Source organism: Acomys minous, assembly GCF_964271855.1.
Source record: "Acomys minous genome assembly, chromosome: 4".
NCBI classification, from domain to species: Eukaryota; Metazoa; Chordata; class Mammalia; order Rodentia; family Muridae; genus Acomys; species Acomys minous.
In genome coordinates this window covers 110,549,043-110,574,848 of record NC_140486.1, presented here as the reverse complement: position 1 = coordinate 110,574,848, position 25,806 = coordinate 110,549,043, and the positions used below count along the sequence as shown (strand labels likewise).

General features: G+C 47.7%; 1 protein-coding gene across 5 annotated transcripts in view; it reads right to left on the bottom strand.

Moving 5' to 3' along the window:
• Positions 1–25,806, bottom strand: part of ARMC9 (armadillo repeat containing 9) — a 142,458-nt gene that overhangs the window by 31,720 nt on the left and 84,932 nt on the right. For all 5 annotated transcript variants that reach the window (XM_084779167.1, XM_084779168.1, XM_084779166.1 and 2 more), the window contains exons 20-21: positions 14,656–14,760; positions 5,238–5,353 (exon numbers count right to left, since the gene is read on the bottom strand). In XM_084779167.1, the coding sequence (XP_084635293.1) occupies positions 5,238–5,353; positions 14,656–14,760 (221 nt within the window). The remainder of the gene's footprint in view (positions 1–5,237; positions 5,354–14,655; positions 14,761–25,806) is intronic.

Here is a 25,806-nt window from a genome sequence, read left to right as displayed (position 1 = left end):
CCTTTTTAAAAAGCAGTGACAGAAGCCAGCAAGTCCTATGAGGTGGCAGCTGTACCTCACACTTGGTAGTCTCCTTGTGAATCCACAACACTAGAAGGGTTAGCACATGCCTAAATATCAGGTCATTTCAAGAGCTGTGGGTCACTCAAGGTCCCTGATGTTTACACTAAATAAGGCACAAACCTCCAACGATAACCCTGACTATGATACCCTGTCTTGTCAGCCCTGAACAGAGACAAGTGAGAGCAAGACTGAGGCAACTTGAGTTCTAGCACTGAGTGGTGCATGGTGCTGTGCTGGCCCAGTGTTGGTGAAGATGGCTAGCAGGTTCTGGTCCAGCCTTGCCATGCCATACTCCTCAGATTTGGCAAGAGACAGTTCTGGGAGAGCTGTCCCTGTCCCTGAGAGACAGGCAAATACTCCAGAGGCTCTGAGTGTCAGTCTGGACAGGGCAGAGGAAGGCTCTCTAGTATAGTGTGTGTGTGTGTGTGTGTGTGTGTGTGTGTGTGTGTGTGTGTGTGTGTGTGTGTGTGTGTGTGTGTTTGACAGCTGCCACAGACTCAGCAGGGGCTCAGCAAGTCACAGGATGATGACAAACTTCTGCCTATTTAGGGCCACATGTGGGAAATTGGCTTGCAATAAATACTAACTCCTTATCATTCAACAGGACGACAAGGACAAGGAGACACTTAACAACTCAATATGGTGCTGGGGATGCGATGAGTTAGAGGTTGGCTTGGAGGTGGGCCACTCAGTCTCCAGTTTTAAGTCGGGGTTTTTGGGGGCCAGAAAGAGAAAGAAGCAGAGGGATTGTAGTTAAGGTAAATAGGAACGAGACAAGATATATAGATTTGAGATCCATGGGAGATGGAGGAGCCAAAAAACCCAGACATTCTGTGTTAGAAGGATCCCTCTGAGGTCATGGTGGGTACGGGACGGCAGGAGGGAAGGGGAAGAGAGAAAGGTGACTCAAGAGAAGGCGCAGAGGACAGAGAGCAGGCACAAAGGTGAAGGGCAGGGTTTTGGCTGGCCTGTTGGTGGGGGTTTTCGCGTTAGTCCTTGGGGCAGGGACAGTCTTGCTGATCCTGGAGGCACTGACAGGGTGCTGTGTTGGGCTGGGGTGCCATCAGTGAGGTGAACGCCCCACATTAGGGGTCTAGACCCTGTACAGAATCTAGAGAGAAGCCAGACAGTAACAGGAGGCCAATCCACTGTGGTGGGGACAGGGGTGGAACAGCCACTGGGAGGGGGTTGGGTCAGTAAATGCAAGAGTGCAGTGGGCCCTCAGGGTGCCAAGAGTCGGGGATGGTTAAGTCACCTGCCGTACTGGAAGTCACTGGCTGAGCATGCAGGGCTGTGGAGCAGTCCAGACTGGTGGAAGGAGCTAGAGAGGGCTTAAGTGGGAGGGCACCACACATTCAAGTGAACAGAGAGGCTAAAGGAAGAAGAAGTTAGGCAGGGGTGGAAGACAGAGCCAAGGGGGCTTTAAGTGTAGAGATGGGGGCAGAGGGCTACGAGAATCAGGAGGGTTAGTTAGGCCTGTGGGAGGCACAGCCAACACAAGGCTGAGAGAGGGTAGGGTCCTGTGCCCACATCTACCTCAGCCTTTCTGTTCTTGATGCTAATAGCAGTGTTTATCATGAAAAATTAAGACAAAACAAAGGCCTATAGAATGGCCCCTACCACGATATCCACAGGCAACCACTTAACTGTGATAGCTTCTCAGTGTTTTTGTTTGTTTGTTTGTTTGTTTGTTTGTTTTAAATGTAAGGAAAGGAGGCAGAGGCAGCTGGGTCACTGTAAGTTCAAGACCAGCCTGGTCTACAAAACGAGTCTAGGACAGCCAAGGCAACACAAAGAACCTCTGTCTTGAAAACAAATAAAATAAAATAAAATAAAATAAAATAAAAATGCAAATATATGGGTAGGGATGTGGCTCAATTGGTAGAGTGGCTGCCTGACATACAGGAAGCCCTGAGTTGGAGCCCCACCACTGCACTAAGCAAGCATGCTAGTAGGGGCCTCTAATCCTAGCACTTAGACGGTAGAGGCAAGAGCATTGACAGGTGAAGGTTATCGTCCGTTATATAGAAAGTTCCAGGCCAGCCTGAGCTACTTGAGACCTCGGCTCATTGTGGTGTGTGTCTTTAAGCCCAGCCTTAGGGCAGCAGAGAGAGCTGGATTTCTGTGAGCTCAAAGTCAGACTAATCTACAAAGAAGTTTCAGGCCAGCCAGGGCTGCACAGTGAGACCTTGTCTCAAAAACAAACAAACAAACAAAAAAACCCCACGAACCACCATGCCTTTTGTTTCAAGTTGAGGTGGGAGGCAAATATATATATGCCTGGAATTGATGGTCAGTCTAGCTACACACACACCACTTTACAGTTTGCTTTTCCATTCAGCAACACACTGTCACACTGTGAGAATCTTCCCATGTCATCAACTATTTGTAATGCTGCTTTGTGTTTATCATACTATTTGTGCTGAATACCATACTTAGGTAGCCAGCTTCCTATATTGGGCATGTAGAAATTAACACATACCCCTGCACATACTGACCCAGAAAGCGCCAGCTCCTAAGTGTCCCCAGGAGAACTAGGATTCTAGGTTTATCTGGAAACAGTGCAGAGCTACCAAGGGGTTGTGAATGGAGAATCAAATTCCCTGAGTGTAAATTCAAGAAGCAGACGTGGGACTTCTGACCAGCGTCACTCGCGGCCCTCAGGAGGCTGGGGGTTTTCTGCATACGGTCACACTCTTCTGTCACACTCAGTGGACCTCTCCATGTCTTTTCCGGTTGCACAGCTTTCTCTGAGTGCTTCTGAGGGTAGGAATCACATCTCACTTATTTTTGGGACCTCAGGACTGAATGTTGAATTTGGAGGTGGTGGTGCACAATTTGTAATTCCAGCACTGAAGTTGAGGCTGAGGCAGGAGGATAGTGAGTTTGAGGCTAGCCTGGGCTACAAAATGAGACCTTGTCTCAAAAAAAAAAAAGTTGTTGAATCCACCTGGCTGAGGGACTTGGGGCAGCCACTGCTTCGTGGAAGGGGGCGGGGGGAAGTACAGAACCCGGCAGTGCTCTCATGGTGGGCAGGCCCATCCTGGCCAAACACCTCCCAGACATGACCTTCAGCCAGCTGAGCCACACACTGGAAAAGCATACTCAAGGGTCTCTCCGCAGAGCAGGTCCTCTGGCTCAAGAATGAACAGTGTGCCCTTTGATCTGGTGTTAAATCTATTAAGATTCATAGTCACTGTGATTAAAATGTCCTTACGTCATGGCTGCCTTGCTGTGAAGCTAAGGCTTTAATTGTCTTCTAAAAATGAAAAAAAAAAGATTTGTTTTCTTCTTTCCCGTGTCCAACAGGAATTTCACTCATTCCTCCTCCTGCCTCCATAAACAGGCCAATGCTTATAAACTAGGGTGACTAGTCCTTGCCTCTCACTATTTTCTAGATCAAAACAAAGAGCCCCTCAAATGTAAGTGACGTGCTGGAGGGAAAGAAAGGCATGTTGATGTACTTCATGCTTCTGTTAACTGGTAGGTGTGGTAATGCGGTTGTTCTTTTTAAAATACCTTTCCTGCTAATCATCCCAGTGTTTGCACATATTTATGGGTACAGTGCGACATTTGCCGACATGGACACATAGCACTGGCTGTATCAGGGCAACTGGCACAGCTATCTGTACTCAGGTGTTTTGTTCGCAGGAGGTATGTGTGGAGGTGTATCCGTTTAGTGTGATGCTCCTTGCAGGAGGTATGTATGGAGGTGTATCCGTTTAGTGTGATGCTCCTCGCAGGAGGTATGTATGGAGGTGTATCCATTTAGTGTGATGCTCCTCGCAGGAGGTATGTATGGAGGTGTATCCGTTTAGTGTGATGCTCCTCGCAGGAGGTATGTATGGAGGTGTATCCGTTTAGTGTGATGCTCCTCGCAGGAGGTATGTATGGAGGTGTATCCGTTTAGTGTGATGCTCCTCGCAGGAGGTATGTGTGGAGGTGTATCTGTTTAGTGCGATGCTCCTCGGGTTTCCTGCAGGTTGACAGTGCTGGTTGTGTGTGCGATGGAAAAGGACAGTATACTAATTTGTGTATCAGTAACTAAGAAGAAAAACCTAGAAACAGAAGCATAAGGGACATATTTAAAGAGAGCACCGATCCACGGTGTGGGCTGGATCAAACACAAATTCCAGGTGTGTACCGAAACTCACAAGAGGTGGTGCTGGACGTGGGTGTTCCTGGCAGCTGTGGCATGGAGTGCAAAGGCAGGTGTCCCCATCCCGCTGACCGCTACGTGCCTCCTTGTTTATCATAAAGTTATCACACAGTAAAACTGGAAATAATCAACCTGTCCAGCCAGGGGCTAAGGAAACCATAGTGTGGCCAATAAAAAAGAAAAAGGTCACTGCTTGCTGAATGGGTAACTGGAGGCTCTCAGCCAGCTCTCTGTGACCTCATGTTCACACACTCTTGTTTATAATTTTCCCTAAGTAGGAAAACACAGGTCATGAAGACCCCAGAAGGGACTCTTTTACCAGCTGTGTGGCCTTTCAGGAGGCCCAGAGGCCCTGGTAAGCTGACTGAAGTTTTAGGCCCAGAAGCCCAGGTAAGCTGACTGAAGTTTTATTTTTCTGTTAAGATGTAGAAACCAGGCTACAGAAAAGTACAGTGCCTGGCAGCTAAAACTGGACATGGCCACAGCCCTTATCTATCTATCTATCTATCTATCTATCTATCTATCTATCTATCTATCTATCTATCTATCTATTTTTCTTGTGTTGGGGATACAACCCAGGGCTTCATGCATGCCCCAGGCCACATAGTTGCTTTGAGAACATCATCTAAAAATAAAGCTGTGACACACCAATCCCAGCACTGGGACTGGTGCTATGGGGACAGGACACAGGAATGAGCGACAGGGCATAATTCAAACTAGGTGAAATGACCACTGCTCAGTAACTTTCCTCTGAAATGACCCTGGCCAGCACTGGTCTCTGGAGGTGGCCCTGGGACTCTACTCACACATTTTCTCCTTCTGGAAGAAACCTAAGTGTGTATGCAGGGATGGGACCTCAACTGTTTTCCCTCCAAAACTGCTCAAGAGATAAACAATAAAAAGAAATGCTTTCCAGTATTAATGTTTTATTAAGCACTTTAACGCATATTATACAGCAGTTAATCAAAGCAAAGCTTAAGAAAATAGACTCCCGCCTCCTGTATCCCGAACTTACACTGGGCACCCCGTCCTATGGCCACCAGGCGTGACTGGCCGGCGCAGGGGCTCATCCCCACTCCATTGTACACTGGTCAGCCCTTTCCGACGGGCCTTCCCCGTGTTGGTCATAATCTGGTGGAAGGAGAAAACAGATTTCAGACAGCATGTTCCTAAGAGCCCATCTGGCAGCAGAGTGGACTAAGTGGAAAAGGTTTCCAGGGACAAGATACTATGCAAGCCAGGCTCAAGGGCACTGAGGAGCTAGGAAGATCAGAATTCAGTTATATAGCAAGTTAGAGGCCAGCCTGGGCCTCATAAAAGTCTGCTTTAAAACAAAACAAAACAAGCAGGGCACGGTGGTGCACACCTTTAATCCCAGCACTTGGAAAGCAGAGGCAGGTGAAACTATGTGAGTTTGAGGCCAGCCTGGTCTACAGAGCGAGTTACAGGGCAGCTAAGGCTACACAGAGAAATCCTGTCTTCAAAACCAAAACCAAATCAAACAACTTCCCCCCCCAAAACCAACCAAACAACCAACCACCACTACCAAAAAACCAAAAACAAACAAAAACTGGGGGGTCAGGGGTGTTGGGATGGTGCAAGGGCACTGTTCAGATCCTCAGCACCTAAAGGTGGGCAGACATGCTGTCCAGCTTATAATCTTAGCCTGGGACGTACAGAAAGGGACGCCTGGGGTAAACAGGACAAACAGACTAGTGAGATCCCAGAGCTCCAGGTTCGGGGACAGATCATGCTTCAACGTGCTAGGTGGAGAGCAATAAAGGAAGACATGTGACATGTGGTATCAACTTGTCACCTCCATGTGCAAACGCACACATATGAGTGCACATGCATGCACACACACCATACACCAAAACCCAGAAAACTAAACAAATAAACAAACAAAAAAGGTGCTTAAAGCAAGAGGGCCCATGTTACAGGTTACTTGGGAAGACAAAAGTTATGAGGAAGAAGGAGTCATTTTAGCTTTGTATGATCACATGCAGCACTTAAAAAGTCAGTAGAAGAAGACATCAGTTGAGAACAGTAGCTGCTTTAAGCTTTGAAGGTGAGAAGGGAGAAAAAACAGGCACATTGGACTTTTAAAAAACAAAACATTTCAGCCTGGTATAGTGGTACATTCCTGTATAATGCCGGCAGAGGGAGGAGGAGGAGGGAGGCAGAGACAGGTGCATCTCTGTGGGTTCAAGGCCAGCCTGAGGTACATCTTTTAACTGGGCCTTCCTAAGGAGCCTTCACCTGGGATATATATGTCAAGTTTAAGGCTAGCCTGGGGTACTTAGTGGGACTGAAACAAAACGAGGAGATGGTCGGTGTCATGATGTGTCACCAGGGCTTCTTCCAGCTGAGTCTGAGGCTGCTGTTGGCTCTCGGTTTCATGGGAGCTTGCTCCTCTCAGTGCCTCCCATGGGCACTGATCAACTAAATACATCACTCATGTGTCTTTTCAGATGTTCGAGTGCCAGCAATTCATCTGGCACTCAGAGAAGCCACTCACCAGCTATCCCTAGAGGCTAGAGCTTGCCTCCTATCTGCTGGGGGACTTCTCAATGGCCCTGCCTGGCCTGCACCTGTTGACCAGGCAGTGCTCTTCAAGCTGAATTCCAAGGAAATGCCTGGGGAGCTTCAGAGTGAGCAAAGGGTGTGGCTCTGCCTCTAGCCCAAAAGAACAGCTTCCATCTGGATTACAGATGGAGGGGCTGCCTGAAGGAAGGTTCTCCTGATGCAAAACATGTTTTTTTAGCCACACTAAAAAATAATACAGCACATGACGTAGACAGTTTACTCAATGGTAAAGGTTGGTCAGGCCAGGCATGCTGGCACATGCTTAAAATACTAGCACCGAGGAGGCCAAGGCTGGAGGATTTAAAGAGCGTGGCTAGCCTGGGCTATATGGTGAGAGCCTGTCTCAAAAGATTAGCAGCAACAACAAAATCAGAACAACAACAAAAGTGGTCAACTAAAGCTAAAAAAAAAAAAAAAAAAAAGATTTCCCCCGAGTTTTTTTCTTCTTTCTTGCTCCCTCTCATTTTACAATACTAAACACAAAATCCTGACCTTACCACTGAGCTACAACTCTTCAACTCTCTCTTTTTTGGGGGTGGTAGTGGGTGTCTATGTAGTTTACACTCTCCTTACACTTGCAATCCTGCCTCAGCCTCCTCAGTTCTGAGATTACATCCAAGTGTGGCCAACGTGCCTGTCTAGCATGACTTATTGTAAGAAAATATAGGAATGCTTCAGGGCAGGCAAGCTGGGGGAAAGTGGGTAAAGGCGGCCGTGACAAGCTTGGCAACCCGAGTTTGGTCCCCAGGACCTACATGGTGGAAGGAGAGAAATGACTCTCATAAGCTGTCCTCTGACTTCCACATGTGTGCTGTGGTATGCACATGCCCACACAAATACCGTCTCTCCCCTCAACAAATGCACATAATTAAAAAAAATACAGACCCTATCTGTCTGTCTGTCTGTCTTTCTGTCTGTCTGTCTGTCTGTCTGTCTGTCTGTCTATCTATTTATCTATCTATCTATCTACCTACCTACCTACCTATCCTCTTTGTACATATAAAAAAACCACCTGGAAGCACCGCACTCTGTTAGGTGACTACTACTCACTCCCTCACCAACAGAATAGCATTTTGTTGACACAGTAATGTGCCTAATTAAAAACAATTCACCTTCTCAGACTCTCTTGAAGTTTGGGGGTCACATGACCCTGTTTTGACTCATAAGAAATGGAGGACACCAGAGTGAGATTTAGGGAAGGCACTGTTGGGGTGGGTGTATGTCTGGTCTCTTCCTGACTTTACTACAGATTTGTGGCAGTAGCTTGTCAGTCACCTCACGACCAACAGACAACCAACATGTACTTGATGGCACCAAGACAGAGGTAGAGACACTAAAACCCAAATTCAAGGCTTTTGGAGAGGTCCTAGTGATACGGTCCACACCCCCCCCCCCATCTGCAAGAGTAGAAACATTTGACCGCAATCAGCTAATGCTGCTGTCTGTCCATTTTGTCTCCCTTTGTCACTTCCCCTTATGTCATTTGATGCTGGAATGATCAAAGCAATTTCTCAGTTTGCCAAGGACACGCTGAGCTTAGCAGTAAAATGCTATGGTTCAGTCATGTGTGGTCAAACACTTGGCTGTCCCAGTGTAGGGACTATGTCGTCCGAGCATGCGCAAAGAAACAAGGCATGCCTGTGAGCCTCGCAGGTGGAATGTGGTAGAATATCATTCCAAAACAGGCCACTTTGCCATACAGGTTATTTTGAGCTAAAGACACTTGAAAAAGAGCAGATGTAAGAATGCCTCTGATTTCCCTGCTTTTCTTCATAGAAACAAAAGCTGACTTCATGTGACAGTTGACTCTCTTGGATAGAAGAGGCATTCCTGGACAGGACTCCATGGGTAAGAGAATTTGGTCCAAACACATCTTGTTAAAATATTTATCACCTTTTTTCTATGAGTAGAAAACATTACAAACCCATCCTAATGTGGTTATAAAAAAAAAATCACCCTTTGTGAATATAAAATAGCACTGTTAAAAAAAAATAGCACTGTTTTAAAGGGGGAGAATTTATTCTGTGCCAAATATGAATGATCGTGGTTCAGGACCATGGATTCAAGTCATCCTGAAGAAGTGACATAACCTTTTACAGCTACAGAGAGTAAAACCAGGAATCAGTGTCTTTATAGTGTGTGTGCGCGTGTGTGCGCGTACGTGTGTGTGTGTGTGTGTGTGTGTGTGTGTGTGTGTGTGAGAATAGGTGGGAGGGCTAACAGGATTTTCTATTGGTCCCAGACACTGTCTTAATAAAAAATGAGGTCTTTCCTGTGGGAATCAGGGCTATCATCACTTCATTTTTGGTTTTAGAGTCCCTCCCTGGAGCTAGAGATCTGTGCCACACACTTGCCGTTTCACTGAGCAGTTGGGAGGACGACAGCTGAGACACAGAGGTTGACGGGAAATGGCTGGTAAAGGAAGTTAAGTCACTAGGGGTGGGCATCGAGTTTTCCATGCTGGCCTGCCTGTCACCATGCTCCCTGCCATGGTGAAACTGTAAACAAGCTCCTAATTATATACTTTCTTTTATGAGTACCTTTGGTCATAGTGTTTCTCGACAGCAACTGACCAGTAACTAAGACACAAGGTATGTTTGTACAGACTTCTCTTGCTTCGCCAAAATTATGGGCAAGCATCATGCTGGGTGTGACACTGCCATTCTCCTGTAAACTTGGAAGGCTAACTTAACTCTCCTCTTCAGCATTTGGCATGGCCTGGCTCTTTGGTGCAGAGGTGCCGTGTGTTCTGATAACACAGCTCTTTTGGGGTAAGGGCTCAGCAGAGCAGGTACCCAGGAACAAATCAACTCCAGGCCTAGGCACCTGGGCAGGCCCTCCTGGGCACACCCCTTCCCTTCCCTGCCCCAAATGCCTGTGCTGGTTTTTAAATCAATATGCACAGTAGTAGTTTTGGACATGGCAGGGAAGGTCTCAGACAAGCTCTGTTTGTTTGGTTTTTTTTTGTTTTTGTTTTTTGTTTTTTAAAGATTTATTTAGCTGGGCGTGGTGGTACACGCCTTTAATCCCAGCACTTGGGAGGCAGAGGCAGGTGGATCGCTGTGAGTTTGAGGCCAGCCTGGTCTACGAAGTGAGTCCAGGAAAACCAAGGCTACACAGAGGGAGACCCTGACTCAAAAAACCAAAAAATAAAAAAATTAAGAATATTTATTTATTTTTATTATATATTATAGTGCTCTGCTTCCATATACACCTGCAGGTCAGAAGAGGGTATTAGATCACATTATAGATGGTTGTGAGCCACCAGATGGTTGCTGGGAATTGAACTCAGGACCTCTGGAAGAACAGTCAGTACTCTTAACCTCTGAGTCACCTCCCCAACCCTGCAAGCTCCCAGTCTCCTGATCATGGCAGGTCTTATCTGAAGCTCTTATTACGAACAGTTCCATCTCTTCAGAGTCTTCCTTTGTAATCTCCACGAAGGCAACTGCTGCATTGTGAACTTCATCACCATTCTGCTAGGTCAGGGAGATGGTCTTCAAGATTGAGGTTGTGCAATTCATTTTCTTATGAAATGTTTCGTAAGCAAACATCTTCAGGCAGCCTGAGACCTCTGCTGGGTCCTACTGGCTCTCACTGAAAGCCCCAAGTCATGACTCCCAGGCGCAGACACTCCAGAGAAATGCCTGTGACTGTGGTCAGTGTTATAGTTGGACTGTGAGATGCCCTCACAGGCTCATGGTCCCTAGCTGGGGGCACTCTTTTGAGAGGTTGTTGAATTTTTGGGACACAGGGCCTAGATGGCTGGTGCAGCCTGGTTATCGGTGGGCCTTGAAGGGCAGCCTGGCTCTGCTTCTGGTCTCCCCCACTTGCTCGCAACAACAGGAACGAGCTATGCCACAAGTTCTAGACCAAGCTGTGGCAGCCACTATACTTTGCCCTTGTGCTAAGATGGACTGCATTCTCTGTACTGTAAGCCAAAATAAACCTTTTCTCCCTTGCGTTGCTTTTATTAGCTACAAGTCACTAATACACTAGCTTCCGTCATTTGGCACATGTACTTACAAGATGTGACATTAAGTTCTTTTATGCACCATGAATGCAAAGGGCAAGATAAAACCTTTCCTTTTTAAAATCCTTGGCGCACAATCGGCTGCAGACTGGTCACAGGTCTGGGTGATAAAGGGCAGCTTAGAGGGGCTTTAGGAACGATGGAGGCACCAGCAATGCACACGTGGCCTCAGTGACTACAGCTCTGCTCCAAACTGAGTTGTGTGTGTGATTTAGGTAAAATAAAGATGTTCCCATGATGAGATCTTGAGCTGACCTGGGGCTGGAGGCTCAAAGGCGTTCCCCCAAAATACATGCATGCTCTGACCCTGACACCTGTGAACATGACTTTATTCGCAAAATGAGTCTTTGCAGATATAATTAACAGTTTCTGAAATGACGAGATTACCTTGGGTTATTGAGGTGATCCCTAAATCTAGTGACAGGTGTCTCTACAAGAGACAAGCGAGGACATACAAAGAGGAGAAGGCAGAGGTCAGAGTGAAATGGCCAAAAGCCAAGGACCACCTGGAGCCACCATGAGCTGGGAGAATCAAGGAAGGGTCTCTCTTCAGAGCTTCGGAGGTAGACCAGCCCTGCCGATACCTGGAGTTTGGACCTCTGCCCTCCAAAACTGTGACAGAATGTATTTCTGTTTTAAGCCAAGTCAGTGTGTGGTCTTTTGTTCCTGCGGCCATGGGAAATGGATGCCCTCAGTCTTCACCTCTATATAAGCAATCCTTTCTGTCCTCACTCTGACTGCTCACTGCTCCACACAGTGGTAATGGACACCGGCGAGATAAGCCAGAGTGCATGGAACTTTTCTGCTGAATCCAAAACCATTCCCTCTATAGCAAAAGGGCTATACGTGCATCGAGGCGGTTCTGAGCGTAGATTATGGTGAAACGATAGCATTTCTGCGTGCTCACCATCTGTGCTTATAAACTAAAAGCTGTCCTTTGCAACTCACCAGTTTGTTCAACCAAAATGGCAGTCCCAGCATACTCTGCCTCAGGTTTTGTTGTTAACAACAGTCACTACACAAGCTCTTACCACAGCAGTATACTATGTAAAGGGGCCCAACATTTAAATGAGGCTGTCTTTAGGTTATGGCTGACAAGGTCACAATGAGTCCCTTTGCTGGCATCTGGGTGTTGGGGAGTCAGAGGTGCAGTCTTAGGTGTTCTGTCCCATCCTGCAGGAGCCCTGCCCACTGGCTTCTCCTACTTTCCTGATCATGTGCTTCTGAGGTAGCCGGTCTTCGGGATGCTCTGCTTAATCATGTCTTACCACGCAGCCCAGTCTCTCAAAGAAGCCAGCATGCTCCCAGGGGGAAACAAAAGTCTAGTGATAGTTCAGGCAGGCCCCCTCCTGACCTGTCCAGCGCCACTATGCTGAAGAGCAGGGACTGAGCCTTCAGAGCCAGCTGGGGAAGAGCGGGTACTGCCCAGCAGACCTTTCCTGACCAGGTGGCAGCAGCCAGCCCTCCTCTAGTCTCCTCTGTCACCTGCTTCTCTTTCTTCTTTTGTTCTTGCCCCAAGTCTGTTTTTTCATAAAGTAGCCAGAGTGTGAATCTAAGTTGGTATGTTTTATTTACTTATTAGCATTTTATTTAAAAAGGTTTTTTTTGTTTGTTTGTTTGCTTTTCAAGACAGGGGTTCTCTGTGTAGCCTTGGCTGTCTTGGATTACTCTCTGTGTAGACCAGGCTGGCCCTGAACTCAGAGATCTGCCTGCCTCTGCCTCCCCGAGTGCTGGGATTACAGCATGAGCCACCACACCCAGCTTTATTAAAATATTTTTGAGATAGCATTTCACACAGGCCTCAAACTCACATGTAGTTGAAATTTAGATCTTCCTGCCTCCTTCCTTCCCTCCTCTGTGCTGGGATTACAAGTATGTGGCTTAGAATGGAACCCAGGGCTTCATGAGCTAGGTGGGCGCTCTACCAAATGATTTCTTCCCCAGCCCCTGTTACAAGAAAAACAATTGAGTCCTTCCCCTACTCTCACTTCCTGTAGTTTCCCAGCCCTTATACAGCTTAAAATCTACATCCCTGCCATAAGCCACAGAGGTCCATGAGCTAGCCCCTGGCAGTCTCTCAGCCTCAGGTTCTCCTGGCATGAATGGCCATCCAGTCCAGAGTCCTTGGGACATTCCTCACACGATAGGGTAAGAGACAAGGACAGGTTACCAGGGAGACCAGCTCCTGAGGAGGGCATGAGGGCCCAGTGGGATGATGGTGGGCATGGCAGGAGCTTTCTGCTTCCACTTGCTCCTATCAGGACCAGGCCACTGGAGCACACCACTTTCCCTCCTGAGCCCTTGGCTTTGCCTGTTCCCTGTCCAGAGGCTGGCTCCAATATTCCTCTAGCTCACCTACTTGGAAACCAGGACCCTTGTAACTGGCTCTGTCAACCATAAGTTTCAAAGAGCCAACAGCTTGTCGGAAAGATAACAGTGTGCTCCGCCAGGCAGTGCAGGAGCACAGTCATTCGGTTCATATGCCTGGAAATTGCTCCTCCCTTCTGAAAGCTTGCATGAGAGCATCCTATTTGCCTATACATCTACCCTCTGGCATCCTGAGGCACTGGTGGGGCTGGCACTACCATCACTTCATGGGTAAAGCAGTAGTTCCCCCCAACAGGAGTGCTTTCCTACTAGATAGTTTGCCTATTTATTTCAGCCTAGGGCCTCACGTGTGCTAGGAGCATGCTCTACACCCACAGCCTGATTCTGTCTGTTTAGCTGGCTGGTCATTGGCCAGTGGTTCCTGGTTCTGGCTAAGCACCAGAGCTACTGAGGATCTCCCAGAGGGCAGCTGCCAGCCCATGGCAGATGATGACACCCCTGGCCACTCTTCAGGTTCTCTGCACTCCTCTCTGGTTTCTTGATTTTTATCCTTAGGGGTCCCTTGCAGTGAGAGTCTTGGTTTTCTTTAAAAACCCAGTTATGTTATATGAATATGTTCTTGTTTTACTCCCAAAGGTGGGATGTGGCGCTGCTTCAGTTTGTCCACAGCTGTTAACTACGATTTGTCTTGTGCTCTGGGGAGTGTGTGTGTGGGGGGCAGATTTTTGCCAGCTATAGACAGTTTAACTCTGGGAACATTTGTGAGGGTATAAATGCCAGAGCCCAGAGAGGGATGGGGTGGGTGGGGGCATGCTCCCCCTGCTGCTCCTGGTTGCTGTTGTTCCCGTTTGATGAGAAGTTGGGGATATCCTTACAATGAAGACTGGACTTTCCCCAAGGGACCCAACAACACTAACCAGCAAGCAGCAGTCTAAAGAGATCTACGACCCCTCTCCCCTCTAACCTTCTGTCTCTACCTGGTGTTGGGGTGTTGGAAGGGATTGGGGTGGAGCAGGGTGATAGATATAAGAACCCAAATAAAGTAGTGTAAACAAACACACCAACAGTCCCTCTTCCTTCTCCCATGGCCGACACACGGGAGAACCCTGGTTCTCAGCCTGTTCTCTCCCCGTCCACTGAACGTCGGTCACTACCTCTGTGTTGAAAGCTTCTAAACTGATACAACAAATGGAAATAAAAAGATTCCTCTGGCAATGACCGTTCCTGAGGGTGACACTGCAGACTTTGTGAAAGCTCCTGGCAGGCCTTGTTACATCTGTTTCTCCTCAGCCTCACCTTCACACACCAGCAGGTCTGTCTCTCTCTGACAGGTCTCCAAGGCACTTGAGGGCCATTAAGAGCAGTTGGCTAGCACAGACCTTTTCAAAACCCTAACTTCACTGAACTTTGTGTCACTGCAGGCATTAAACTGTGCGCCTGCCCACGGCCCCTCCTGTTCGGGGACACCTCTGGCATGTGTACTTACTCCCAAGTACTCCGTGGTTAGAAGCTTCTCGCCTGAGAGTTCTCCAAGCTGCGGCTGGATCAGTTCATCTTTGTCCAGGTCAGCTTCCATGATATCATGATCTTCCTGTTTCAAAGGAGACAGGGGTAAGAGCTCTGGACACCCACCCAGCCACAATCCCCCAGAGAGCGGCTGCTGTGAAATGAGTTCTCAGGCCAGCCTTAGTCCCATCAGGTCTCAGAAGCCACCTGTCCCCTGCTTACAATTCCTCCAAAAAGATGAGGAGGCAGAGCTGACAACCCCTGAGGAAGCTAGGCTCCCTCGAAGTACTTCCATGGCTGTAGACATAAAGAGGTCTAAAGAACCCCTTGAGAACCACTGCAACCAGGATATCTTTCTCTCTCCAAGAGGTCAAGGGACTAAGTGGAAGGTCAAGCAATCAGGTCACAGACATGCAGGCACGAGGAGCTGTGTTCAGACCTCAGCACCTACATAACATGGGCATAGCCTTGCACATGCCTATAACCCAGTGTTGTAGGAGGGAAGATAGTAGAGTCAAGGGAATCACTAGGGCTGGCTACTAGACTAGACACAAAAGGAGAGCCCCAGGATTAGGGAGAGACTCTGCCTCAAAGGAAAGAAGAGCAGAGTGATAAAGGTCATCCACTGCCTTCCTCTGGCCTCTGCACATGCATATCTCCCCCCCCCCCCCATGCACACATACACACACACAGTGAGATAGCAAAGGGAACATTATTGTTTGTAAAATGTTGCAGTAAAATGCACACACACCATTGTGGCTCTTAGGTCTACCACCTTCACAAGTCAACCTGTGGCAAAGGACACTACCCTGCCAGGTGCAAGAGGTGTCACTTGAGTGCAGGAAGATGAAAGACCATAGGACTGGCCAAAGAAGGCACCGAAGAACTATCTATGGCTGATTCCGGCCTGGGTTCGGTGAAGGAAATGCCAGCAGCAGGGGAGCGGTCTGTGCAGCATCCAGCAACAATGAGATTGTCATGATCAGACACCACAGACAACAGACTCCATGATAAGAGAAGCTGGGTTTGCTTCTGGGGAAAGATATGGACACACCTCCCCTTCTCCTGCTGTCAAGCACAGCTAAGTCCCTGAACACAACATAGAAAAGAAACACACAAGACCCTGGGAAATGGAGAGAAAGCAGACTAGCTAGGAGTGACAGGACAGCCCCAGTCAGACTAGGTGCCAAAGAAGCCAGCGACTGGATTGTCAATGGCGAAGACAAGTTCCTGTGAAGCCTGCTCCCTTTGGCCAAGCGACAAGAAAGGGGGACAACAGGAGGTCAGACACATTTTAGAATATAAGTACCTTAGAAAGCATGGTGTGACTAGTGTCCACCAAGTCAGCAAGGGCCTCTGATTCCTGGTTTTTGCCCTCTGAGGCTCTGATGAAGTGCCTGCACCTCTAGGCAGTGTATCAGAGAGAGCCAAGCAGAGGGTCAGTGCAGGGTCCCCAACTGCCCAGTGAGTAGACACCAGATGGAACAAAGGCGGCCACTCCCATGGATAGTACAGAGGTGTCTCCCTGCTGGGGCAGGGTCAGAGGCCAGTGGCGAGTAGTCATGGTGCCATCCTATCTCTTCTGGGGTGGAGATGGGGGTTGTTAGTGGAAACATAGTAGGGAATCTGAACCATCTACCTGCAGCTGCAGAAATAATGGGGTGTGGGATTGTGGGCAGTCATCTGGAACCCAATGAGGCCAAAGGGTTAGATACCTTTGCTACAAAGGTTCAAGGTTTGGTGCTGAGCCTGTCCTGAAGATGTACTGAGGTGACCTGCTTCGGTGTCTGGGTCCTTACAAACCAACCAGGCAGAGGGTGGAGGGGCAGGCCTTGCAACATGGCTATCATAAAGGCGTTGCTGAGTCACCCTGGGGACAGCTGAATCACGGAGCCTTCCATTCTAGCCGTGCTTGTTTGTCCGAGCCAAACTACCAGACAGGAACATGAGTGATGGTGTGGCTCGCCCTGGGACAGGCTGAGTTTCTGGCAAGTTCTGTTCAATTGCAACAGTGAGCCTTGAATCCTTTGTCAAGTTTGTTTGGCTGTTTGTGTCTTTTAAAATAAATGCCCAGCAGGAAGGTAGGTGGTTCCTTCATGAGTTCAAGGCCAGCCTGGGCTACATCGTGAGTTCCAGGCCATTCAGGACTATGTAATGAGATCCTGTCTCACACAACAACGACAACAATAAACAATGACCCAAGATTCTTAGCCAGGTGTAGTGGTGCATATCTTTAAGTGCCAGTGAATGAAAGGGCAGGCCAAGAGGATTGGATACTGGTTATATTTTAAAACAGCCTTAGTTAACCTGGGGCAGAGCAGATAATAATCCCCTAAACTGCTTCCCATAGTGGGACAGGTATGCCCCAATCTCATGCCATCTGCTTCTAATAATTTCTATCAATTTCTATCCCATCCAGAATCCCAAATACTTGCTAATTATCATTATCTGGGCCAAGTCTCCATCCACGACGGCCATGTGCTTCTCCTCCACCTAACCCATGATGGAGTAACCTTCTTCTCTCCTCCCCTTGGGTCTCTCTCTTCGACCCAAGCTTCTGTCTGTCTCCCCAGCCCAGGTGTGATGGCCTTTAATTGGTCAAATAGGTTAGGCTCTTAGGCAGTAGGGGTGCAGCAAGAGACAGCAAGCAGTAATTAGCATCAAAATATATCAGACCAACCTCTGACAGAGGGCATGCCAGGAGGAGAAGGAGCACTCTGACAGATGTCCAGAGCCCCTATGCAACCAGAGTAATCCAGATTATGAGTTGCTGGTGGAGGGGCAGAAAGAGTTAACAAAAGAGAAGAGGACTCAGAAGCAGACCTACACCAGTGTTCTCACCTGGTTCTTTGTTTGTTTGTTTGTTTGTTTGTTTTGAGTCTGGAATCTTTCCATGTTGCCCATAATCCTGAACTTCCGGGCTCAAGCAATTCTTCCAAACAGCTGAGACTATGGGTCCACACACTGTATCTGGCTAGCTTCCAACCAATCACTGACAATTAAGAGATATGGAAAACAGTAACTATATTGCCTAGGGATGAGAAAAGAAACGGTCTCTTTATGTATTCAGTTTTCCCTTGAGTATTTGAGCTTTGATTGCCTGAATCGTCAGGTACAGAATCTGTGGACACCAAGGGCTGACTGAAGATATCACCAGGCTGTGTACCAACAGGGGAAGAGTGTGGTACCCCTGAACCCTATGAAGCAGCTGAGACCTGCAGTGACCAAGGCATCAGCTACAAATGGAGGGAGCTGGCTGGCTCTGGGAGTGACCAAGTCTTAGAGGGGAGCCCCAAGCCATCTGACACCTGCTCCCTAAGATAGGCCAACCAGTCTGCCATTGATTCCTTGGTCACCCAATAGTCTAATGCTGGATCTGGTTCCCCTCAACTTTCTAACAAGAAAAAGAAGCCTTGTTCTGAAAATTGGGTGCCCTGTGCTCATCTGAAGTCATTTTGGGGTTGTTGGTGGTGTTAGGGTCTGAATATAAAATGTCCCCTATAGGTGCATGTACTGAAGGCCTGAATCTTGTACTGGAAATGTTATCTGGAGAGATTCTAGGAACTTTAGAGAGTGGGGCCTCGTTGGAGGGAACAGCTCACTAAGGAGCCATAGCTTGCTCTGGCCCCTTCCTTGCTGTTTCCTGAAAGGTATGAGGGAAGCAGCCTCTGCCACATGTTGCAGGGTATCTGGTCACACTGTGAACCCTGAGACTAAGTACTGGAAAAAACTGTTTTATAGTTGTGGGGTGGCTTAGGCCTGCCACACACCTTTAATGCAAGAGCTTTCTGTTTATTGTAAACAGGTAGTTGTAGTGTGTCTCAGCCATGGAAGTCTATGAACTTTCTATAAACAGGATTAAATAAAGTTAACCCTAGATCAAGAGGCGGAGCAAACAACCAGTTGACAGAAAGTGAACATGGGAAAAAAACATAGAGAGTAAGAGGAAGTCCAGAGGATGGAGAGAGAGATGAACAGGAAGTAGAAAAGACGGACATTCAGTTCAAATGGTTTTAAGACAGAGCGGAGAAGGAGAAAGGGTTTTTTCCTTCTGGGATGTGAGCTGAGTGGGAAGGTCAGTTGGGTGCTTTCTCTGTCTCTGAGTATTGGTAAAATGGAACGTTTGGGATTTTGTATAAGAACAACAATCCCACTCTCTCAGTGGGATGATATTTGGCTGTACCTCACGCCCAAAGCAATGGAAATTACACCACGAGCAAAGCAAATCTTCCCTCCCTCCAAGCCCCTCCCTCCATCACTGATGAACACTATGGTCCCTGGTCGATCAGCTTACTTGGTAAATCAGCTCCTCAAACGGATGAAGGGTCATATGTGGGCCTAGGGCTGGGCTAAGAGCTGGGCCCTGCAGTGAGGCCTCCTGTCCTCAACAGTCTGTGCTACAAGCCAGTGCTATGAGATGTCAGCTAGGATGAGCTGACAAGAGCAGGGTATTCTGTTTTTCCAGGTGGCCTCTAAAGGCAGGCGGAAGCAGCACCCAGGCAGGTTCCATGTGTGGGCAGGCTGCCGAGGAGCCACCGTCCCATCAGCTTCCATCTGAAAGCCCTGACTGGCTGCTCACTTATTTAAGAACCATGAAGGAGGCCACCTCAGATTTCCTTTGCACTTTATTCCTTAGCTCTCATGTCACTCTGTGGGGAGTCCTCTATCTACCTGTTTGCCTGATGAGGAAGCTCGGGCCTGGAGAGTAACATGCTCACAATGACTGTCTGGCCTTCAGCTCGGGCAAGCCCTTTCTGTCCGGACTTTTCTAATTCAGTCCATAATGCCTTGTAGGAAAAGCCTGTTTCTGAGGATGCACAGTGGGCACTGCCTGGGTCTCTTAAGGACCCAGGATCCCTAGTGTCTGGCTATGACTGCTCCACAGGGCACAGTGAGTGAAGGGAGGGAGGGCCTGGAATCCACAGGCTCTTTCTTTTCTCTTTCCTGTTTTTGGCTAATAATAGGCAGAGAATCCATGTTTGTCCAAGCCAGAAAACAGGTTCTCGGCACTGCTTTGAGCTAAGCCCAGGCCCAGCCCTATTCTTCACAGTGAAGGCATTAGCTACAAGCACCAGAGGACCCATCGTCCTGAAATTTCACTCGGAGTTCCCGAGAAGGTAATGCTATCTATGAGCCCCAGGTCACCTCTGGGAGGGGTACAGTTTATGCTGTGCTTGGCTTGGAGTGGAGTTTACCAAAATAGCAACACCTTAGGGATCAAATAGCATGTGTACATTCTGTGCTTATTTCAGGAAAGCAACTGCTCCTTGGGAACCAAGGCAGTGAGCTCTGTGGTCTGGTGAGTGGCAGGCATCTGGGCCAGGTAGTATTTCTCCTCCTCTCCAGGGAGCAAGCCTTGGAGGCCCCAGCTGGAAATGGGCATGTGATTCACAGTTTCAGGAGGTATTGGTAACACACCACTTCCCTGCCAAGAGGGAAAATGAAACACTAAGAAACAACAAATGGCCACATTCCATTTCAAAGAGAAAGAAACTCAATGGCTGACCTCAGGCAATACCTGCCGAAGTAATATTGCTTTACCCGGACAACAAGAACATATGTAATGCCCATTGACTTGCAAATCAACCTATACGTACCCAAACTTGCCAACAGCACTCCTTAACTGCAAGTGATTGCAAAGCAAGCAAGAGAATCGCTTAACTATTCAGTCAATTTTGGTTTTTAAAATGAAAAAGTTAAAGCTTTTTTTTTTTAAACGCAAAGGACTTTAAAAACTTTAATTATGGGTGTATGTACATGCAGGCATTTGTATGTGGCACAGACTGTGGGTACCTGTGGCGCCTCCTTGGGCTGGAGTTATATGTGGTCGTGAACTGTACTGCTAGTCTGAGAGCTGGACACTCAACTTGGGTCATTTGTAAGAGCAACAAGCATTTTCATTGAGCCATCTCTCCAGCCTACCCTCCCCCCTTGACAGACAAGGTCTCATGCCCTCTAGGCTGGCCTGAGCCCTTCTGCCTCTATAGCCGACATGGGGCACTATAGGCGTGTGCCACCTGCTGGTTTATGTGGTGCTGGGGTTTCAACCCATGGCTTTGTACACACTACACAAGGATTCTACCAACTGAACTCCATCCCCAGCTGTGCTCGCCAGAAAGCACAAGCCTGACAATGCCAGAGCTGAGGCTACAGAATGGAAAACGACTCCCCCCCCCCCCCCCCCCCCCCGAGACAGGGCTTCTCTGTGTAGCCTGTAACCTAGGCTGCCCTGGGCTCCCTTTATAGGCCAGGCTGGCCTCGAACTCAGAGAGATCTGCCTGCCTCTGCCTCCCCAGTGCTGGGATTAAAGGCATGCGCCACCACGCCCAGCTGGGAAAAGACTTACCAAATACCATTCGACAGAGGGCTAATATCCAAAATGGAGAATGAACTAAAAAAACTGGACATCAAGAAAACAAAGAACCCAGCTGGGCATGGTGGACCACTTTTATGCCAGCACTGGGGAGGCAGAGGCAGAGGCAGAGGCAGGCAAATATCTGTGAGTTCAAGGTCTTTTTTTGTTGTTGTTGTTGTTTGTTTGTTTGTTTGTTTTCAAGACAGGGTTTCTCTGTGTAGCCTTGACTGTCCTGAACTCACTTTGTAGACCAGGCTGGCCTTGAACTCACAGGGATCCATCTGCCTCTGCCTCCCGAGTGCTGGGATTAAAGGTGTGAGCCACCACTGCCTGGCCTGAGAAATCCTGTCTTGAAAAACCAAAACCCACCCAACCAACCAGGCAAACAAGAAAATGAAGTATAAATATAAACTGAGAATCCTCAAAAGAGGAAACCCCTTCACACCAGTCAGTGACCTGCCTGCCACTGCCTCTTTGAATGCTGGGATTAAAGGACTTTAAAAAAATGTTCAACAGTCTTAGCCACCAGGGAAATGCAAATCAAAACTACTTTTAGATTTTCACCTTACATCTGTCACATCTGTCAGAATAGTCAAGATGAGTAAAACAAATGACATCTCATGCTGGTGACAATGTGTAAAGTAAGGGGACACTCACCCATTGCTAGTGGGAATGCAGTGTGGTGGTTCCTCAGAAACCTGGGAATTGATCTACCTTGAGATCTAGCTATATCACTCCTGCGTATATCCTCAGAGAAGATACTTACTCAACTATGTTCATTGCTGCTCTATTCATAAGAGCCAGAAACTGGAAAAAAACTATATGTCTGACAACAGATAAATGGGTTAGGAAAATATGATACATTTACACAACAGTATATTACTCACCCATTGAGTAATAAAATTTGAAGGTAAATGGATGGAACTAGGAAAAAAAAAATCATCCTGAGAGAGGTAACTCAGACTCAGAAATACACATTATGGTCCATGTCTTGCTCAGCCATCATTAGAGAAGCTTCCTCCTGCAGCAGATGGGAACAAATACAGGGGCCCACAGCCAGACAACATGCAGAGTGAAAGGGATGTCTCCACTTCCATCAAATGCTTCCCCTCAGCGCTCAGGGAACCCTGCCAGGGGAGGAGGTAGGAAGACTGTAAGATCCAGAGGGGATGGAAGATAGCAAAGAAACAAAATTTTCTAGATACAAGAGGCATGCACCAAGAGGAACTGACAGAAATAGTGACCGCCTCGGCCGGCATGGGACTGACCAGATGGAGTCCTAGAATTGAGATGAGAAGTGGACACTTGTCTTCATCCCTAACTCAGAAGCTATCCCCAATAGACAGCACTTTTTTTTTTTTTTTTTTTTTGGTTTTGGTTTTTCAAGACAGGGTTTCTCTGTGTAGCCTTGGCTATAGATAGCACTTGTAAATGAAAAACTAGTGTTCTCAGGCCAGGCTTGGTGGTGCACGCCTTTAGTCCCAGCACTCAGAAGGCAGAGGCAGGTGGATCTTCATGAATTTGAGGCCAGCCTGGTCTACAAAGTGAGTCCAGGACAGCCAGGGCTATTACACAGAGAAATGCTATCTGGAAAACAAACAAGAAAGAAAGAAAAGAAAGAAACAAAGAAAGAAAGAATGAAAGGAGAGAGAGGGAGAGAGAGAGAGAGGGGGGGAGGGAGAAAAGGAAGGAAGGAAGGAATAAGGAAGGAAAGAAGGAAAGATTAGTGCTCTTCAAGGGAGTCTCACTGGAGAAACACAAACCACTCTTAAGGAAGGGTAGGTCCCATGTCCAGCAGTAGGTGGTCAACACAAAATGAATTCAATGGCATTTTGGGGCTCTTTTGTCTCATAATGTTATATCAGGGCATTTTTTTTAACCTTACAGGTCTCTTGCACATATACTATGGCTTCTGGCTTTGTGTTTTCATGGTACTCTTGTGTGTGAGAACATGTGTGTCTCTGCGTCTATATGTGTTTATTTTTTTCCCTTTGGCTCTTTTTCTTGTTTGGTGGTGCTTTGTCCTATTCCAATTTGTTTGTTTTTTGTTGAATTATTTTTATTTTACTATTATTCCTTAGGTATCTGTTTGTTTTCTAAGGAGAGACATAAAGAGGGTGGATCTGGATGGGAAGAGAAGTGGGGAGGAACCTGGCAGGGTAGAGGGAGAAAAAACCGTAATCAGAATATATTGTATAAAAGAAAATCATTTTCAATTAACAAACAAAGCTAGAGCTGGCCGGGTGTGGTGGCGCACGCCTTTAATGCCAGCACTTGAGAGGCAGAGGTAAGCAGATAGCTGTGAGTTTGAGGCCAGCCTGGTCTACAAAGAGAGTCCAGGACAGCCAAGGCTATACAGAGAAACCCTGTCTCAAAAAAAACAAAACAAAACAAACAAAGCAAAGCAAAGCTAGAGCTGGCCTCAGTTCCAGCTGTGCTCTAGAGCTGACCTCAGTCCCAGCTGTGCTCTAGAGCTGACCTCAGTCCCAGCTGTGCTCTGGAGTTAGTGCCGGCCGAGCAGCCTGAGGCTGCAGGGACAGAGGTACTACACATGCAGAGAGCCAGAGGAGAGCCTATACAAGACGCAGTGCTGGTTGATGGTGTCAAGTGGACTGAAACTTGTTGGAGTGTGCACTTGATGAACTGGGCAAGCATGGTGGTGAGAGCCTGGGGCAGGCATGCAGTGAGACGGCTCAGGTGTGTGAGCACGTGCAGGTCCCTGCCATAATGTGCTGCTCCACAGTGGTTTGTCCCACTTCAGTGTCCTGAGGATGCCAAGCACAGGCCTCACCTACCAGGAGGACTATGTCAGGGTTTACTCTTGAGATAGAGTGAAGGGAATCACTAGCTCTAGTCCCATGCTTCAATATGGGTATGAGGTTTTTACAGAACAAAGTGAAGCCATAAATCCCGGCAGTCTTCAGATATATTGGTGGGAATACATGTAGGCGTGTGCACTGTTGGAGGGTGGCCTCGTGTGCTGTGTTGCAGATGCTGATTTCTGTGCCCTGAGATCTGGTGCAGTTTGGATGTGGGCATTGTCATGTCTATAAAGAATCCCCTGTCTCAATGTTGTATAAAAATTTCTTCCCAATTACTTCTGATTGGTTAATAAAGAAGCTAATTAGTCAATAACTGGGCAGAGGAAACAGAAGGTGGAACTTCTGTCTCAGGTAGTCTCAGAGGGACCAGAGAGAAAGAGAGGAAGGAGGAGGAAGTTGCCTAGAGGAGGACCAGGAGGAGTTCACCGAGAGTACAGCACAGCAGAAGCCAGGCGAGACTCAGATGGCAAGTAAAAGGCACACGGCCGGGAGCTACCCAGACTAGGATAACTGGGTTAATCTGTCCAGTTAAAGAGCTTAAAGCTTGAATAACTCTAATAGGTCTCTGTCAATTATTTGGGAACTAGGGCAAGTAACAGAAAAGGCCCCTATCAAAACCCTAATTCAACATTTATGAACCAGGCAAGGACTGTGGTGAGAGCCGGGGCATTCAGGGAGGCGGATGGCTTGGGTGTGTGGGGAAACCTCTGCCATAGGCCTCCCTATGCTGACACTCTCAGCTGGGGTTTGGTGGGGGCTAGAGCTCCAACGGGATTTACCTGTTATGTCAGACACACAGATGGGCAAAGAATAGCTCTGAAGGAGACTGAGACCACAAGAGATCATTTGGCTCTGGATCTGTAACATTCCAACTCTTCACAACCAGAGGTCTAGTCAGTTAACCAACCTTGTCAAACCTTTAACAGCTGTGACTCCTTCCTGGGACTTGAGTTCATAGCCAGGTGCAGCCATGTGGACTGTTGGCTGGTGAGCTCCTCTAAGAGTAAGAAACTCATAAATGCCCACAGGAAACAGAGAGAGCTTAAAAAATCCACTTTGGGAAGGAAGGACACAGTGAATAAGGAAATGCTTGGAGAATAAACACCTCTTTAGGGTGCGTCTTAAATACCATTGTTGGAGGAATTTTACTAAAATTACTGCCTTTATGTTCTGGGGCAGAATGTATCGGATTACTGCAGTACAGTGATAGCAATACTCCAAGAATTAAGAATACCAGGAAAAGGAAAAAAAAAAAAACCCACAAAAACACCACATCCTTAGAGCTGAGATGAATTTAGATGCTCTAAGACGAGGCTTCCCCATAGCAGTCCATGATCTTGTGACACTACAAGATTCTTAACTGGAGGCTTTAGATACATTATACTCCAGACAAACCAGATTCTAAGCAACTGGCCTGAAAACAGAACTAAGGTTGACCACTAAATGCATTTGAAAACTCAGATTCCTGCAGATAGCATGCAGGCAGCAGAATGGCCTCAAGTGGTTTCCTATGAGACAAGCGAGAGTCTCTAGTGTGCTGGCCATTGGAAAGAATTATAGACTCTGACGAGTGTCTGAACTTGAGACAGCCTTTCAGTAGGCTGAGCGGTAAGCCCCACTCTTTGTAAACACACAGGAAAGCCCTCCACATGGGAGAGCTTGCAGGGTGGACCAAGGTGACCAGCCTCCATTGTGATCCGCTGGTTTCCCCGGCGCAAAGGGCCCTGTCTCCATTTGAAGACAGGCTTCCTCCGGAGCCTGTGCCCACTGGGCTGTGAGTACGCTCCGAGTCCTTAAGGGCTCACAATGCTGCCCAGCTGCTGTCAACATCAACTTCCTCATTTACAAAATGCCTCGAGACTCACGATGGCCAGCGTGACAAGTGGACCAGTTTAGCAACCAGCTACGAGCAGAAACCAGGGAGACTAACACCCCGTTTCTGACATCAAGTCAG